The 16,177-nt window shown below is 40.6% G+C and overlaps 1 protein-coding gene across 1 annotated transcript in view; it reads right to left on the reverse strand.

The window, feature by feature from the left end:
• Positions 1-3,237: 3,237 nt before the first annotated feature.
• LOC134018330 (potassium voltage-gated channel subfamily D member 3-like) overlaps positions 3,238-16,177 on the reverse strand; it is a 243,070-nt gene continuing 230,130 nt past the window's right edge. Inside the window, exons 4-8 of the mRNA XM_062458217.1 lie at positions 13,147-13,248; positions 5,012-5,044; positions 4,788-4,880; positions 4,012-4,262; positions 3,238-3,477 (exon numbers count right to left, since the gene is read on the reverse strand). Coding sequence (XP_062314201.1) covers positions 3,291-3,477; positions 4,012-4,262; positions 4,788-4,880; positions 5,012-5,044; positions 13,147-13,248 — 666 coding nt within the window. The 3' untranslated portion in view covers positions 3,238-3,290. The remainder of the gene's footprint in view (positions 3,478-4,011; positions 4,263-4,787; positions 4,881-5,011; positions 5,045-13,146; positions 13,249-16,177) is intronic.

The following is a 16,177-nucleotide window of genomic DNA, read 5'->3' on the forward strand; positions in this document are numbered from 1 at the left end:
GAGACAGACCTTCTCGTAAGGGCCGTAAAAGATGGAGAAGTGACATTGTATGGGAAAGGCAGAGCAGTTTTCTCATTGCACTAAGTTGTCCACTCATGCTGCTCATTCAAATTCTTATTCTTATTTTATATATATTTTATTTTTTAAATTGTTATATTTTTTAATTGTTTAGTTCTCAGGATTAGTTTAACCATTGTTCTTTTGAACTTAATTTAAGACCTGTATATATTTATTGTTTGCACCTTCCTGCAAGAATAAATTCTGTGTTTGTGTTTCAAAGGCTACATGGCGAATAAACTGAATTCTGATTCTGATGGGAGAAGAAACCCACCAAAATTGCTTCGGTTAAACAGGCGTGGGAGGAAATTGCCACAATTGTTACAAATCAAGTTCACATACATAGAGATTTCTCATGAAAATCTTTTTAATCATTGACATGAAAGAAATGTAACACAGCCATACAATAAATCAAAACAATGTAAGTAGCTTCGCAGTAGCAAGAAGACCCTGGCCTCGACAGCAGTGCGCACAGGCCAAGCATGCGCCCTTAAAATAGCATCTGAAAAATGCGCCATTGACTTTAGACTACATTTTTCCTGGTCTGTGGCGGAATTGTTTTTCTGAAACTGCAAAATAGCACCAGGGAAAGTTTGCGCCGGAACACACCTCCTTTTTTCTCTGAACCGCCCCCCGGGAGCGCAAGGTAATTCCCTAATTTACCGACGTGCGTCTGTGGAGGGAAAAGCCCGCTTTGCATGGAGTGCAAACTAGGAATGATACTTGCGTTGTTGACAAAGTCAATTGCGCTGGGTGCAAGATAGGGCCCATAATCTACAATTTACAATGTAGACTTGACTGGCACATCTTTTAAATCAAGTAAGTAGTCAGGTGTCCTAGGGGGTTGTGTGTGTGAGGGGGGCGCGGATGGGGGCGGAAAGCTTCAGGGGCCTATAGATCATCACTTAATATGGTACCTGGGAAATCAGGAGGTAGCATGGAATTCTTTTTCAAGGCAAGCGTTGGAACCCTGTGTTAGCTTCACTTCTCCACAAAAACTTTAATTATGCCAAAGGCAAGCACAACCAATAATAAATAATGTATATGAGAATATAGGTAAGCACACCTAATAATATATATATATTTTTTAAACTCATTGCCTAATATTTCACAAAGTATTATATTCGGGTAATTAGCGAGGTCACCAGTATGATAACTTTTCCTGCCTACTTGCATTTAAAGATGACATACAACCAACACTGTGTAACAAAGATTAATATTCAAATATTTCTAAGAGGTTGTTGAGGGGACCATAGAGATAGTTGTGTTGGCTTATATGGGTGTTGTGTATCTCCAGGCCCCTTCTCTCCCTGTTGTCCGCAGGTCCTCCTGGAGCTCGAGACGTCTGCTGTGGTGCTCACCTGCATCCCTGCAGCTGTGGATCCCCTCATCTACACCATGGTCACTCGCCAGTTTCGTTCAGAGTTCAGAAAACTCCTGTCCTCTGCCCCCGGCTGCCCCCTCCAGTGGAGGGATTGAAGCTATGGGACCAGAGATAAAGGTCTAGTTACAGCATTGATACTAGTTTCTAGATTGGTGGGGTGGAGAAGCCTGAGAAAGCAGGTTAATTAGCTCCATGTGTGTTGAATAGTATATATTCGCCTCGATCTACACAAATAAACAGAAAAGGAGTCAATCAGAATAAAGTCCACAGCCTGTGTGTGGCAGATATAGATGTTTATGAGGCGTTTCACAGTCGGGACACATGACATAGGTCATAAATAATATTCAACACCTGACAGGGTACAAACAGCAGTAGTCTCAACAACAACCGTTAATCAAAAGAGGGTTAATAGTTAAAAAGAGGAGTAAGAGAGAAACAAAGTTCATGAAAAAAAGGAGTAGTGGAACAGCTTGATTTTCGGCCACACGGAGCGAGAGAGAATATGAGAAGTTTGGACCAACATTGAAGTAAAGAGGCGACATAAAAAGGTTAGTATTCATTTTTACATGTGGCCCTCGTCTTTTACAGTTTTTCAAAAGAGCAACTTCGATTTTGGTCCCCTTTCCAAAACAAACTTCTCATATGCTCTCTCTCGCTCCGTGGGGCCGAAAATCAAGCTGTTCCACTTAGCGCTCCCCCTAGAGGCCTGAAGAACTTCCGTTGTGAAAACTGGATGCAAAATCTTTGGTTTGGGTGCTTTCGATTTTGCAACGCGTTTATGTACTGCAGCGTTTTTGGTTTGTGTGCTTTAGTTTTTGCAGTATTTGCAGCGTGTTTGCTGAATGCTGCGCATGTGTTGTCAAATTAATGAAGATGTTTTCTTCATTTGCTTGTGTTTTGTCTAGTTGCATGTGTTTTCTTAATTTGCAGCGCGTTTGCACATGTCGGCCACTGTACATATGTCATTTCACTGTCACACACACACCACAGTCTGTCTTACATGCATACAATGGAACCCACAGTCACACCTACCATAAATAATCCCCCCGAATAATTTATGGGAATAGGTTAATATTGTGGCTGGAAAAAAAAGATGAATTGTGAAATATTGTTCAACCAAGATATATAAGTGGACTGATGAATTATAACAAAACAAAAGTTAAACCAAGATGAAAAAAAATGTTCATTCAAATATTATCTCTTTCTAATACCTTTTCATATACTGTTCTTTAACAAAAAGAGATTCAACTTTAAAAGCAAAAAGCTGCTTTGTGCATAGTGCATCTCTTCTCATTCATACTCTGTCCTACAATCCTAAACGCAATGCAAGCTCAAAACACCCTTTTTTCCACACTCACATACACACAGTCACACACACGTGAACTTATATCTAAAATGCTTTCTCCATTCTATTTGGAGTTCATGTCATGACAGTACATTTTCACTAGAGGGCTGTCTCCTCCTTGGTTGTGCTGAAACAGAATCCTTCCTTCTGTTAGTCCATCCAGTTTAAGTTTTCCTCCCTCTGTCTATCTTAACCCTTGTGTTATCTTCGGGTCGTTCTGACCCATCAGTCATTGTGACCCACCGTCGTATTGCGACAACTTTACCGCATACAAAAACAAAGTGAAGCATTTTCTTTTAACCGTTGGGCTGTCTCAGACCCCCCACATTGCGAAGGTTAAAAGAAAATTATTTTTATTTGTTTTTGTATTGGGTAAAATTGGGTAAACACAACGATGGTTCGTTATGAACCTTTGGGTCATGTGACCCGAAGGCAGCACGAGGGTTAATTAGTTTGTTCATCAGTTCATCTTTGCTGTCTGGATTTCTGTGTGTGCTCCTGCCCTCACAGTGCTGACACTTGCACTGTGTGCAGAACAATGTTCTGTGGGGTGGGAACTGGGGGCAGGTGGGCGTCCCCGTCAGGAGTAGTTGCTGGGGGTGTGGGGATGCTAATGATTGCTGTTGTGATATGGCCGCCCTGGCAATTAAGGCGTGCTGGCTCGTCCACGTGCGTGTTCAGACTGGAGCGGCTATAGGAAGAGGAGGAGGGCAAGGAGCAGGAGGGAAATAAAGTTATACAATTGTCTCCATTCGTTCTTAATTTTAACCTACATTCAAATGTCCTGCCCCCTTTTCACAATTATAACCACTCACATGCACACATGACAATCAGAATCCAGATTAGTCTCTAAAAGACAAGTTGTGAATGGGGAACATATGGCCTTATTGCAGCAGTACATGAGTACAGCTCAGTGATAGGCCACTTGACTACAGATCATAAGGTGGCAGGTTCAATTGCCCCCCTTATGTTTTAAATTAGTCTCCCCTAAATGAATAAATGAATATCTTTATTATACTATTATTACATTTGAGCCCATAATGTTTATGACAATAGTTGGTCATGCTTTCCATGTTTTCTAACTATTCAGGGGCTAGTTCAGACTTTCCTGATTAGCATTTTCTCTGTTGACATAAAATGATAAACAATAATATAAATGTAGATTGAAAATCTATCGAATGATCTAAATGAATCAATAGTGGTTGAAAAAGTGGTTGAAACTTACCTAGTGCTGAGTGGCTGAATGTGAATGGTGCTCAGCCCCTGGAGGCTGTGTGGTTGTGTGCGGGGGTGGAGGAGCACACCAGCTGGTATGCTGGCATTGGAGAGAGGGGCATGGCTCTTGTTGCAACGGGAGCAGCAGGTTCCTGTAACACCCTCCTGACTGGAGAGGGAGAGGCTTCTGGATGGGTAGCTGTCCAGCGCCCCCTCTAGATAGCTTTGTTGGTAACACTGCTTATTCGCAAACTCATGGTTCTAGAACAGAAGACAGATTGAGGAAGGAAAAGAGGGCGATGGTGGTGGGGAGGTGGGACAGAACGGTACAACATATCTGCATTTAGGGTAGACCTGGCTTACCCCCTCTTAGCCTCACTAGATAAGGAATCCTACTATTGTATGCCCACTGCTCTATCCTTACTGAAATATGGCTTAAGAAAATTCCTTACTGAAAGATGGGTCAGAATCAATATTTTACCCAGACTGTGCAGAAGAGATGAGCAGACAGAACAGTAAATTCCCAGTCTACAAGACACCAAGGTGCAATACACATGAAAGTACTTAATGCCCAAGTGTATGAAAATCATTTATGACCATAAATCTCATCAAATATGTGCTGTATTATTATGCATTTGAATTTGTTCAAATATAGCTATGTCAAATGTACACACGAACATTAATTGTTCAGTAATTAATTATTTACCTTGATTTCTGTAGTACTGTGATATCAATTGTAAACACATCATTATTAAATTAATTATGTGTGTGTGTGCGTGTACTCACAGTGGTTTTCTCCAGACAGTGCAGTAGGTGGTGGTGTTGGCTCTCTAAAAGAGATCTAGACTTGCTAAGCTGCTGGTCGGCTTCAATGGAACTCTGAAACAGAAACATACAAGTGCACACACCCACACATATTCCTTGAGTACAATGGCGCTACTGTAATCCTGGAAGCACAGACATCAGATGCAGTAGTGTAGAAGGTGTGCGGCCGTTAGCTGGCTCAGTACCTGATCTGATATGTTCATCTTGTAAGGAATTTGCTTCAGTTTAAAGGTGGGAAAAAATTACACAAAAGACAGACATGAAGATTACGTTTTTTTTGCATTTTAGTACTGAGCTGGGGCTGCTTACCACAGTACAGGCCTGTCAATCACAGGCTGGAACTGTGATTCATACGGTGAGTCAGAAAGGTCTGACCACCAAGGATTGAGTGATGGAGTTAGTATATCTGTTTATATTGTTCTGGAATGGAACAGGACACAGTCCAATTCACAAACTTACAAACATAATATATTCAGCCTGGTATATTTCCCCATCTTTGGTAGTTTCACTGTGAATAGGAAATAACTTGGCTTCTAGGATGCTCCTGTGTGTAGGACCCTGGACCAATTGTGTATTAAAACCTACAATGACGTTGATGGTAAGTTAAGGTTTGTGAAAAGCCTTGAACTTGAAGTCTCTAAAGATAAGAACAACAAATGACCACCACCAGTGTGCGAATTATACAATGACAATTGGGGGGGTCAACTCAGTTCCCCCCCCCCCCCCACCCCGCCCCCGGAACGAAGTTCACCACTGAGGCCGCCCCAACCAAGTAAGTGGCAATGGCACACACAAACTAAAACTACAAACACTATTGTAGTAATTTCTTTCTGAAATAAAAAAGTTGATCTTTGCAAAACTACCAGAGGAACATATCTGACTGTTCATCACAAAATACGGTAGTTGGAAATCTCTCCAGATTCTGACAAGCAATGAGACAGATAAATTAAGCTATTTTGCTTGATACAGAGCTAGCGATAGATATCTTAAGTTGGTGGGTGGTTAACCATGTTTCTATCATTAACATTCTTGTGAATATTCTACAGCTAATTGGCTGTGCTTTGCCTTCGGCAAGGGCACAACCTTTGTTCTCTCACATATATATTATTGGGTGTGCTTTGCCTTCGGCAAGGGCACAACCTTTGTTCTCTCACATATATATTTATTATTATTTATTTTTGCCCCCCTAAATCTTCGTCAATATTTGGCTTACATAGACAACCTAGGTGTCAAAAGTTTCGTCTTGGTAGCGATTGAGTTGCTTGTATTTTTATTTACGTTCCGTTGCATGGTTTAGGCTCAAGATAAGTTTTTGTGGCGAAAAGTGAAGCTAACGGTGGCTAATTTGCTAGCCACAGTCACTGACGTTACTAACGTCACTAGCGTCACGAAAACACGCGTGACTACCTGTAGCAGAACATTCGTTTCGCATCTGTTAACTTGGGGGATACCTAGGCTAACTATAGCTTTACTGCAAGGCAGCTGCAGAAACGCCACAAGCAAAGAGGCCAGGGTGACTATTTACTCATTTTACTTTGTGATGTGAAACACAATTGTGAAATGTAATGTACAATATTAGCTGATATTATTAAGGAAGTAGGCCCACATCTACTTTCGGAAACGGTAGTCTACTATTTCACTGAAGCATTAGCATGACATTAGCCTCTGTTGCCCGGGCAACACATACTACAGTGGTCTATGATGCATCTGTTTTCAATCGTTAAAATAAACATTCCTCACAAATACATTTTCGTTGTAGGATATATTATGACATTACATTACAAGTAAACGATTTGTTGGTGAAATTATCATTACCTGTGGTTTCAAACCAGTGTTGCTCACTGCAACGCTGTAGCCTACGCGAGACACTACAAAAACATCTACACAACTGTTTAGGAAGTCAAACGGCGACAGAACATGTTCGGCACTCCCCTTACTTAAATCAAAAGTCTTTCAATAGGTGAAACTATCTGACTACTAACCTGAACTAAATTGCCACAGCCTAAACTTTGTCAATCTGTTCATGAAAATAATTAATTTCAGCCTAAACCGTACAACGGAACGTTAAATCGAATTCAACCAACGCAATCGCTACCAAGACGAACACAGCAGTAGTCTAGTACTGTACCGTAGTAGTAGAATTTACTGGGGCAGCTTCTCCACACAGGGCTATATCGCATTTTGCGTTGTTACTGACAATGATCGCTACCAGCGAGCTTTTTATGAATGAGCGATTTTCCACTAAATAAATGTCAAGCTTATTTACGTTTTGGGGGGCATATTTTCAGTTAGCAGATGGTACTGTTTGAATCGCGATTCCATCTTCTACTGCCGGTAACGTCGTAGAATAATCTTCAAAGGGGGTTCTTTATTAATGAATGAATGCAATGAGTAGGCTAAATGCATGAAAATATCACAAGAAGGGAAAAACTTAAAAGGACGTTTAAGTCATAGAGATTAGGTCCATTTTTACACCGGTCTGCCAAATGTATTCGTTTTTATTCAACGATGAGGCTGCCTCTTGCAGGGGAAATGAGAAGACATCTATTTCATTCTACACTTCACTCGTATTTTCAGTTGTAAATGAGCAGCAAAAAAAAACTATGTAATCTTTATAAATAATAAGTATGCATTTTTATATAAAATATACAGAAATATCAGTTGTAAAAATGTCATCCAAAAACGGACCCCTGTTCAACCAACCCAAGCAAGCACACCCTACAATTTCCGCAGAAATTGTACCCTTTCTAGTTGGGTGTGCTTTGCCTTCGGCAAGGGCACAACCTTTGTTCTCTCACATATATATCTTTTTCTTTTTTTTTTTTTTTGCCCCCCTAAATCTTCGTCAATATTTGGCCTACATAGACAACCTAGGTGTCAAAGGTTTCGTCTTGGTAGCGATTGCATTTTGTATTTACGTTCCGTTGCATGGTTTAGGCTCAAGTTAAGTTTTTGTGGCGAAAAGTGAAGCTAACGGTGGCTAATTTGCTAGCCACAGTCACTGACGTTACTAACGTCACTACGTCACAAAAACACGCGTGCAGAACTTTCGTTTCGCATCTGTTAACTTGGGGGATAGCTAGGCTAACTATAGCTTTACTGCAAGGCAGCTGCAGAAACGCCACAAGCAAAGAGGCCAGGGTGATAACTATTTACTCATTTTACTTTGTGATGTGAAACACAATTGTGAAATGCAATGTACAATATTAGCTGATATTATTAAGGAAGTAGGCCCACATCTACTTTCGGAAACGGTAGTCTACTATTTCACTGAAGCATTAGCATCATGACATTAGCCTCTGTTGCCCGGGCAACACATACTACAGTGGTCTATGATGCATCTGTTTTCAATCGTTAAAATAAACATTCCTCACAAATAAATTTTCGTTGTAGGATTTATTATGACATTAGATTACAAGTAAACGATTTGTTGGTGAAATTATCATTACTTGTGGTTTCAAACCAGTGTTGCTCACTGCAACGCTGTAGCCTACGCGAGACACACGACAAAAACATCTAGCACTACACAGCTGTTTAGGAAGTCAAACGGCGACAGAACATGTTCGGCACTCCCCTTACTTAAATCAAAAGTATATCTAACTACTAACCTGAACTTCATTGCCACAGCCTAAACTTTGTCAATCTGTTCATGAAAATAATTTATTTCAGCCTAAACCGTACAACGGAACGTTAAATCCAATTCAACCAACGCAATCGCTACCAAGACGAACACAGTAGTAGTCTAGTACTGTACTGTAGTAGTACAATTTACCGGGGCAGCTTCTCCACACAGGGCTATATCGCATTTTGCGTTGTTACTGACAATGATCGCTACCAGTGAGCTTTTTATGAATGAGCGATTTTCCACTAAATAAATGTCAAGCTTATTTACCTTTTTGGGGGGCATATTTTCAGTTAGCAGATGGTACTGTTTGAATCGCGATTCCATCTTCTACTGCCGGTAACGTCGTAGAATAATCTTCAAAGGGGGTTCTTTATTAATGAATGAATGCAATATGAGTAGGCTAAATGCCTGAAAATATCACGAGAAGGGAACTAAATGCCTGAAAATATCACGAGAAGGGAAAACTTAAAAGGACGTTTAAGTCATAGAGATTAGGTCAATTTTTACACCGGTCTGCCAAATTTCTTCATTTTGATTCAGCTATGAGGCTGCCTCTTGCAGGGGAAATGAGAAGACATCATATTTCATTCTACACTTCACTCGTATTTTGAGTTGTAAATGAGCAGCAAAAAAAAGATGCTTTTAAATCTATGTAATCTTTATAAATAATAAGTATACATTTTTATATAAAATATACAGAAATATCAGTTGTAAAAATGTCATTCAAAAACGGACCCCTGTGCAACCGACACAAGCAAGCACACCCTACAATTTCCCCAGAAATTGTACCCTCTCTAGTTGCCATTACAAACACATTCGTGACAGATTTTTGGGGGGTATTAGATAGCTAACTTGCCTTTCTTGAACTTTCTCATGACGCAGAACTAGTGGTGTCGTTCGTGAACGATTCGTTCATTTTGAACGAATCCTTACAAGGACTCGGGAGTAACGAGTCCTCTCAAAGAGTGATTCGTTAATTTTCTCGTGGCCGCGCATCGGTACTGTTGCATAGGCTCGTCCAAATGATTCGTTCATTTCCCGACTCGGTCTTCGGGTACGAGTATTTGGATCATTTTTCACGTGACCTGCATAGGCTCTGTACTGGAGGAAACGAACGATTCGTTCATTTCCCGACTCGGTCTTTCTATGAGTCTTTGGATCCTTTTTTCACGTGACCCGCATTGTATTTTTTAGTAGAGGAAACAGTTTCCTCATTCCCTTTCGCGTGGCCGCTGTTTTAGTAAGACCTGAATGATATTCGCTCCAGTCATCATACTGACTGGTTTTGTTATTTTCACTTTACATTTACACTTACAGTTTAGTGCAGTATAATTGTTTGCCGTGATAATTAAATGCTAGTGTGATAATAAATGACCAAATCATACAAACTGTCATGATACATTATCTTAATGCAGGAATTTATTTTAAAATAGTATCTGCTGGTGCACATGTCATGCAATAACCTACATGAGAATATGATACGTGTTTGCAGTGGACGGATAGCCCCCCCCCCCCCCCGTTGAAATGAACGAATGACTCGAAAAAAGATTTGTTCATTTTACTGGACGAGATTCAAAGAACCGAATCAGTAAAATGATCCGAACTTCCCATCACTACGCAGAACGTACCGCTACGTAGCTACACTGAGGTGATTGAACCAGCACACTGCCTGGTCACTCGCGCTGTTTCTAGAGTTGTATTGGGCACTTGTCACTCGCGCTGTGTTTATTGAGTGAATTTTGACTAGATGGCAGTAATAATACTGTGTGTGATATTCCCTGCCATGAAGTCAACATTTCTGTGTATGGCCAAACTGTTACTGAATGAATATGGTAAATATATTGTAATGTTTACGATTACAGGTAAGAACGATATATAAATGTATCGACCCCCCCGACCTGTGGTTTTTACCTCTTTTGGGGGGGTCCGAGCCTTAATCGGGGGGGTCAGACCCCCCCAAACCCCCCCGTAATTCGCACACTGACCACCACAACTGCAACACTGCCAGTGCACAAATCTTTTTTTTAAATATATATATATATATTATTTTTTTTAAAGATGATGTTGTTATGGACATTTTTAGGGAGACTCAATCGTTAAACTGAATTGTGTGATTTATAAAGTCATGTTTATTGAACTGCAGTAACACAACCATTACACCAACATGACACAATCTTCGACAAACAAAAGTCAGACAATAACACAATACCACCTGACTATGAATCAGATGGGATCAGAAGTAGTGCACGCCCAAGCAGCATCTCAAAAGTTCTGATTTGCATACCACTCCATCCAATATAACACAAAGACAATTCCATACAATTCCATCTAGCATTCTAGAGGGGAACCGGAGAATCCAGTCGACAACATCACTACTCAGGTGATGGCCCCTGAAATATCCTAGACAATAACATACAGCTCCATCTAGCATTCTAGAGTGGAACCGGAGAATCCAGTAGACACCAACACTACTGCTATGCCTCTTGCTCTGCATCAGCACATTCCTAAAACACAATCACTTTTTGAATCTATCGATCCCCCCAGACTTGTGACTCCAAGCTTCCTCCTTAAATCAAAATACTCTTCCTTAAGGCCAAACATCCTCAATCACAACACCTTAGAAAAGGCCCATCCCTGAGGGTCAACTGCTCTGCGAGGTGGTCAGCACCCTCAGATTAGCCACCTGATCCAACATCCTTAACTGCCTCTTGACTTCTCTTTTCCTGCAACCTGCAAGTTTGTCACAGGATGTTACTTATCAATGAACACAGAAGCCTTAAAATCAAATCATACTAACCCAAATACATTTTACATACAGCCTTAAATCATATTACAATGTTCAGTGGACCAAACCCACATGGTTACAGTGCTGTAGCTGTGTCACTATGTTCTTAATGTGTGTGTGCTGTGAAAGTGTTTGTCAGTCTATGTTAGTGTCTGTGTGTACTGTATGTGTTCTTCAGCCATCCCTATAGTACACAGTGCTCGTAAACAAGCAGTTGTGTGGTGACAGGGACTAAATTGCACTACATACACAATGTTGGTGCCAAACATGTAGCTAGTTATATTTCCAGGCTGTGATATCAACACCCTGTATTTTTGTAAGCCCTTTGACTAGTTAGCTCCTGCGATTCCCCCACAGCACTAGTCTAGTAGTTAGCTAGCAGGCTACAATTTACCGGGGCCAGGTCTGAATATAGAAGCAAAACTGAACACAGCTGGCTTCTCCACGCAGGGCTCTAGACTGCGACCAAACGCGAGCATTTTGCGTTGTTATTGACAATGATCGCTTCTAGTAAACTTTTTTTGAATGAGCTTCAAGCTTATTTACATTTTGGTGGGCATATTTTCAGTTAGCAGATGGTACTGTTTGAATCGCAACTCCATCTGAGATAATGCCAGTTAACGTTGTTAGAATATGCGTGTTTCAAATGAATGCAATATGAGTAGGCTAAATGCTTGAAAATATCACTAGAAGGGAAAAACTTAAGGGATGTTTAAGTCATAGAGGTTTGGACTTTTCTTTACACAGGATTCCCCAATTTCTTCGTTTTGATTCAACTATGTGCAGGGTTGCCAGGTCTGTGTGACAAAACCAGCCCAATATCAGAACTCAAAATATGCCCCTGCCAAACCATATACACTGCTTTTAAAGTCCAACAGCATTGCTATCATTGCCAAATGTATTTTAATATCTACAAAGTAACACCAAATGTTTAGTATGCCAGCATTAAAAGCAGTTTTCAGGAGGTTTTCTCAGGAGACTGAGAGCATTAGGCACGTGTGCACACGCACAGTGCGTGTGTGTATGTGGGCGTGTCCCATGTCCATGTGTGTACGTGCTGATCTGGAGTCAATTTGGTAGGATTTGGGTATAAATAAATTATTTCATTTAAAGTATGGATTTTTATTTAAAGATATTCATGTAATTTGCATGCAAAATAGGTCTACCCGAACCAGCGGACAAAAATTCAACCCGCGGCAACACTTCAAAAGTAGCCCAATTCCGCGGGAAAACCACAGACCTGACAATGCTTGCAAAGTAAATGAGAAGAGAACCGTTTCATTCTACACTTCACTCTTAGGTTTTTGAAGTGTCAATGAGCAGAAACAAGTGTTATTTTAAATCTATGCTATATTCATGAATATTAAGTAAGCATTATTATATACAATATAAAGAAATATCAGTTGTAAAATTTAAGTAAAAAATCTGACCCATCTGCAACCGACGCAAGCACACCCCACAATTTCCCCAGAAATTGTACCCTCTAGTTTAATTTGTTTTGGCAATGAAAGGTTAAGTACGACATCTTAGAAACAAATGATATAATATATAATATTAAGATTTAATTTAGAGTAGAATATGCAATGGAGTCTCCTTTGAAAACAGTATTTAGTTAATAGTGCTCAGTTGTTCCCTGATTACCATTGAGAACTTCCTATCAGATGGAGGCAGAGTAGCAAAGACAGACAGAGAAATAGAGGGTGAGGAGAGGAAGCCTTGCAACTGAAATAACCCTGCATGATATTATCAGCATTAGTGGCTAAGAAATGAGGCGCAAGGCTCAATCCAGTTTCAATTTTTTTTTTATCCAGGTGTAAAAAGTTTCAAAGATCCCGGTACTCAACTTCCCACAGCTTGATTTTAGTTTAGCATAAAATATACTTTCAGCTCAAAAGGTTGGGGCATCTTACCGTGAGCTCAAGGGTCTCGCTGAAAAGGCCATTACGTTTGCTATGGAGGAAAGCATCGGAGCTTCCCGTCTTCAATATCCGTATCCTGGCCAACCGTGCTTTCTGAAAGAGGGACAAAACCATGAAAATGCATGAGTCAGTCAGTCACAAGAGTCACACAAGTTAATTCAAAATAATTTGATAAAATCAGGTCTTTCTCAAAATCCTCTGGTTTATAAAATAGGCATGAATGAAATAAAATGGTGAACATGAAGGTTTAATGGACAATCTGTGATCACGGGTGATCACGTTAATCGACATTCTGAGCTTAGTTAACCACGTCCTCGATTTTTATTAAAATGTAGGATGTTTCGTTGTTTTAAAGCGTGTGGTTCTTAAATAATTATTCATATTATTTGTATTGATACAATTCAACAACAAAATAATTGGCGACACCCATTTAAATTCCGACCCCAAGTGGGGAACCACTGCATTAAACAAACTATTGTGTGTGCTGTCTCTTGCCAGATAGTGATACAAAATCTCAAATATGTAATGCGGATAAAGGACAAATTTGAAGGTATCACAAGAAGTAATTGAGCGGGGTTTGCTCGTTTAAAGATAGAAATACTTAATGTATCATAAAGTCTCGGGGCACCACCCTAATATTGGTTTAGGACATTAGGGAATCCTATGTTTAATATGTAATAATCAGCCTCATCTTTAGGAATGAATTTGTTCTAAGTGTAGAGCCAATCGTAACATCAGTGAACACGCACGTCAAAATATCTTTACAATGAATTTATTCAAGTAAGGTAAACAGATCTTATGAACAAGTTAGATTATGGGTTTGATATGAGAGATTGGTTTCAATGAACAGAATGAAATGGTCTAACTTAAAGAAAGACAGAAATTGTACAGTCAATGATTACATCCTTACAAATCATAAACAGAGCTCACGCCAATGCCATGTCGAGGAGGAAAGAGCGTTAGCCATAGTTACGTTTGATCAGGGGTTGATCAATGAGGTTGAGGGCGGTTTGCGCCAAAGGTCCATTTGAAGAATCTGAAGTCAAATTGCGGCTGCGTTGGGTCATGTGACTGAGTCTGCGGGATCTCAGTGAAGTCGCAATTAGAATTGCGTTTTTGGTTCTTCTGTTGAAACGTCCAGATAGTGACGCGTTCACTATGAAGTTGAATCTCAGGAGAAGCTTGGCGACGTCCTTTGGAACGCCAATCCTGATGGCGTTCATGCCATGGTTGGTTTTCGCTGGAGTCAGAGATTGATGGTCATCTTAGGGCTTTATACAGTTCAGAGTACGAGGGAGGACCTGTCTGGGGTCAGATGTTGATTGGGGGGAGCTGGGTTCTCAACTCCCCCTCCTTCCTTCACACCTACCAAAGGTGTGATCTGATCTCTGGCTGGTTCATGTGATTGTTCAAATATTGTTCTGGACATCTTGATACAGTTACAAAATATAGTTGAATGCTTGTTTTATTATGATAGCTTTGTGTAGATACCAAGAATGACGTGATTATCTTTCAGGAAGAAGGAGTTGTTACTAGAATCAAGATTTCAGTCAACACAACATTAAAACAAAGTAACAAACATGACACAAATATCCCTCTCATAATTCTCCACCTTGTACTCTTGTGGTAAAGGTGAAGTCTCAAGAACTTTCCTCAAAAGTTCTGATCAAGGTATGTTCTTTGTTCAAATCGCCGCCGAAACGGATAGCAAATGGTTGCTGGAGACGTGTTGTCTCAAGCAGGTCCTTTGAAGCTTGCAAGCTAGCAGGAGGGCTGATTAGGTAGATTGGGGAGGTCCTCCCCCAATTCTATAGTTCCTTTGCATTGGCGTTTGATGGGTAATCAGCATACTGAGGGTGTCACGAGGGCTGATTAGGTTTGTCTGATGTGATTGAATCCCTTTTCAGGTGTGGTAAGATGTTGGCTCCGTGTGGTCTTGCTGACCTCACTAAATAATGAACTGTTAAGTGCTGCTTTTGGTGCTCATAGGCAAAGTAAAACCGAAGTTTGTTGAGTTGAAGTTTGAAGAGGAGCATCTTGGGACCACGGTGGAAGGACCGTAGGGGCAGAGAGCTGGCTAGTTGAACAGGGAGATCATTTCATGTCTGTGGACCATGGAAGGAGAAGCACTGCATGGTGGGAGTGTGAGGAGACTTCCTCCTCTGCACAGGGGTCTTCAGACAACCTGAAATCCCTGAGCGAAGCACCCAAGTCAGGATGTCCAGTTGGATGACGTCCTGGAGGTATGAGGGACCCGTCCTGTTGGCTGCAGCTTAGGTAAGGGACAGGTATTTGTGCTATCAGGGAATTCATTGCAGCTGGGTAGTTGTGTGTGAGCACCTCAGGAACTTAAATATTATGCGGGTGGCTGCATTTTGGACAATCTTGCAGAGGACTTAATTAGGTCATAAATATTTGGGCAGTGTCACCATTTTCATAATTTTGGCATGGTACGCCACCACAATGGATTTAAAATGAAACAACCGAGATGCAATTCATGTGCAGACTTTCAGCTTTAATTCAAGGGGTTGAACAAAAATATTGTATGAAACGTTTAGGAATTGCAAAAAAAAATAACACAGTCCCTTCATTTCAGGGGCTCAAAAGTAATTTGACAAATTAGCATAATCATAAAAAATATATACTTTGTTGAGAATCCTTTGCAGGCAATGACTGCTTTAAGTCTGGAACCCATGGATCCCATGAATCCAACTGCAGCTGTCTTCAGTTGTTGTTTGTTTGTGGGTCTTTCTGCCTTATGTTTTGTCTTCAGCAAGTGAAATGCATGCGTGATTGGGTTGACACCAGGTAATTGACTCGGCCATTGCAGAATATTCCACTACTTTCAAAGTATGGTTTGGGTCATTGTCCATCTGTAAAGTGAAGCGCCATCTAATCAACTTTGTTGAATTTGGCTGAATCTGTCCAGACAGTATATCCCTATACACTCTAGAATTCATTTGGCTGCTTTCTGTCTTCTGTCACATCATCAATACCCAGTGCCATTGGAAGCCATGCATGC

This window comes from Osmerus eperlanus, chromosome 4, assembly GCF_963692335.1.
Source record: "Osmerus eperlanus chromosome 4, fOsmEpe2.1, whole genome shotgun sequence".
Taxonomy (NCBI): Eukaryota; Metazoa; Chordata; class Actinopteri; order Osmeriformes; family Osmeridae; genus Osmerus; species Osmerus eperlanus.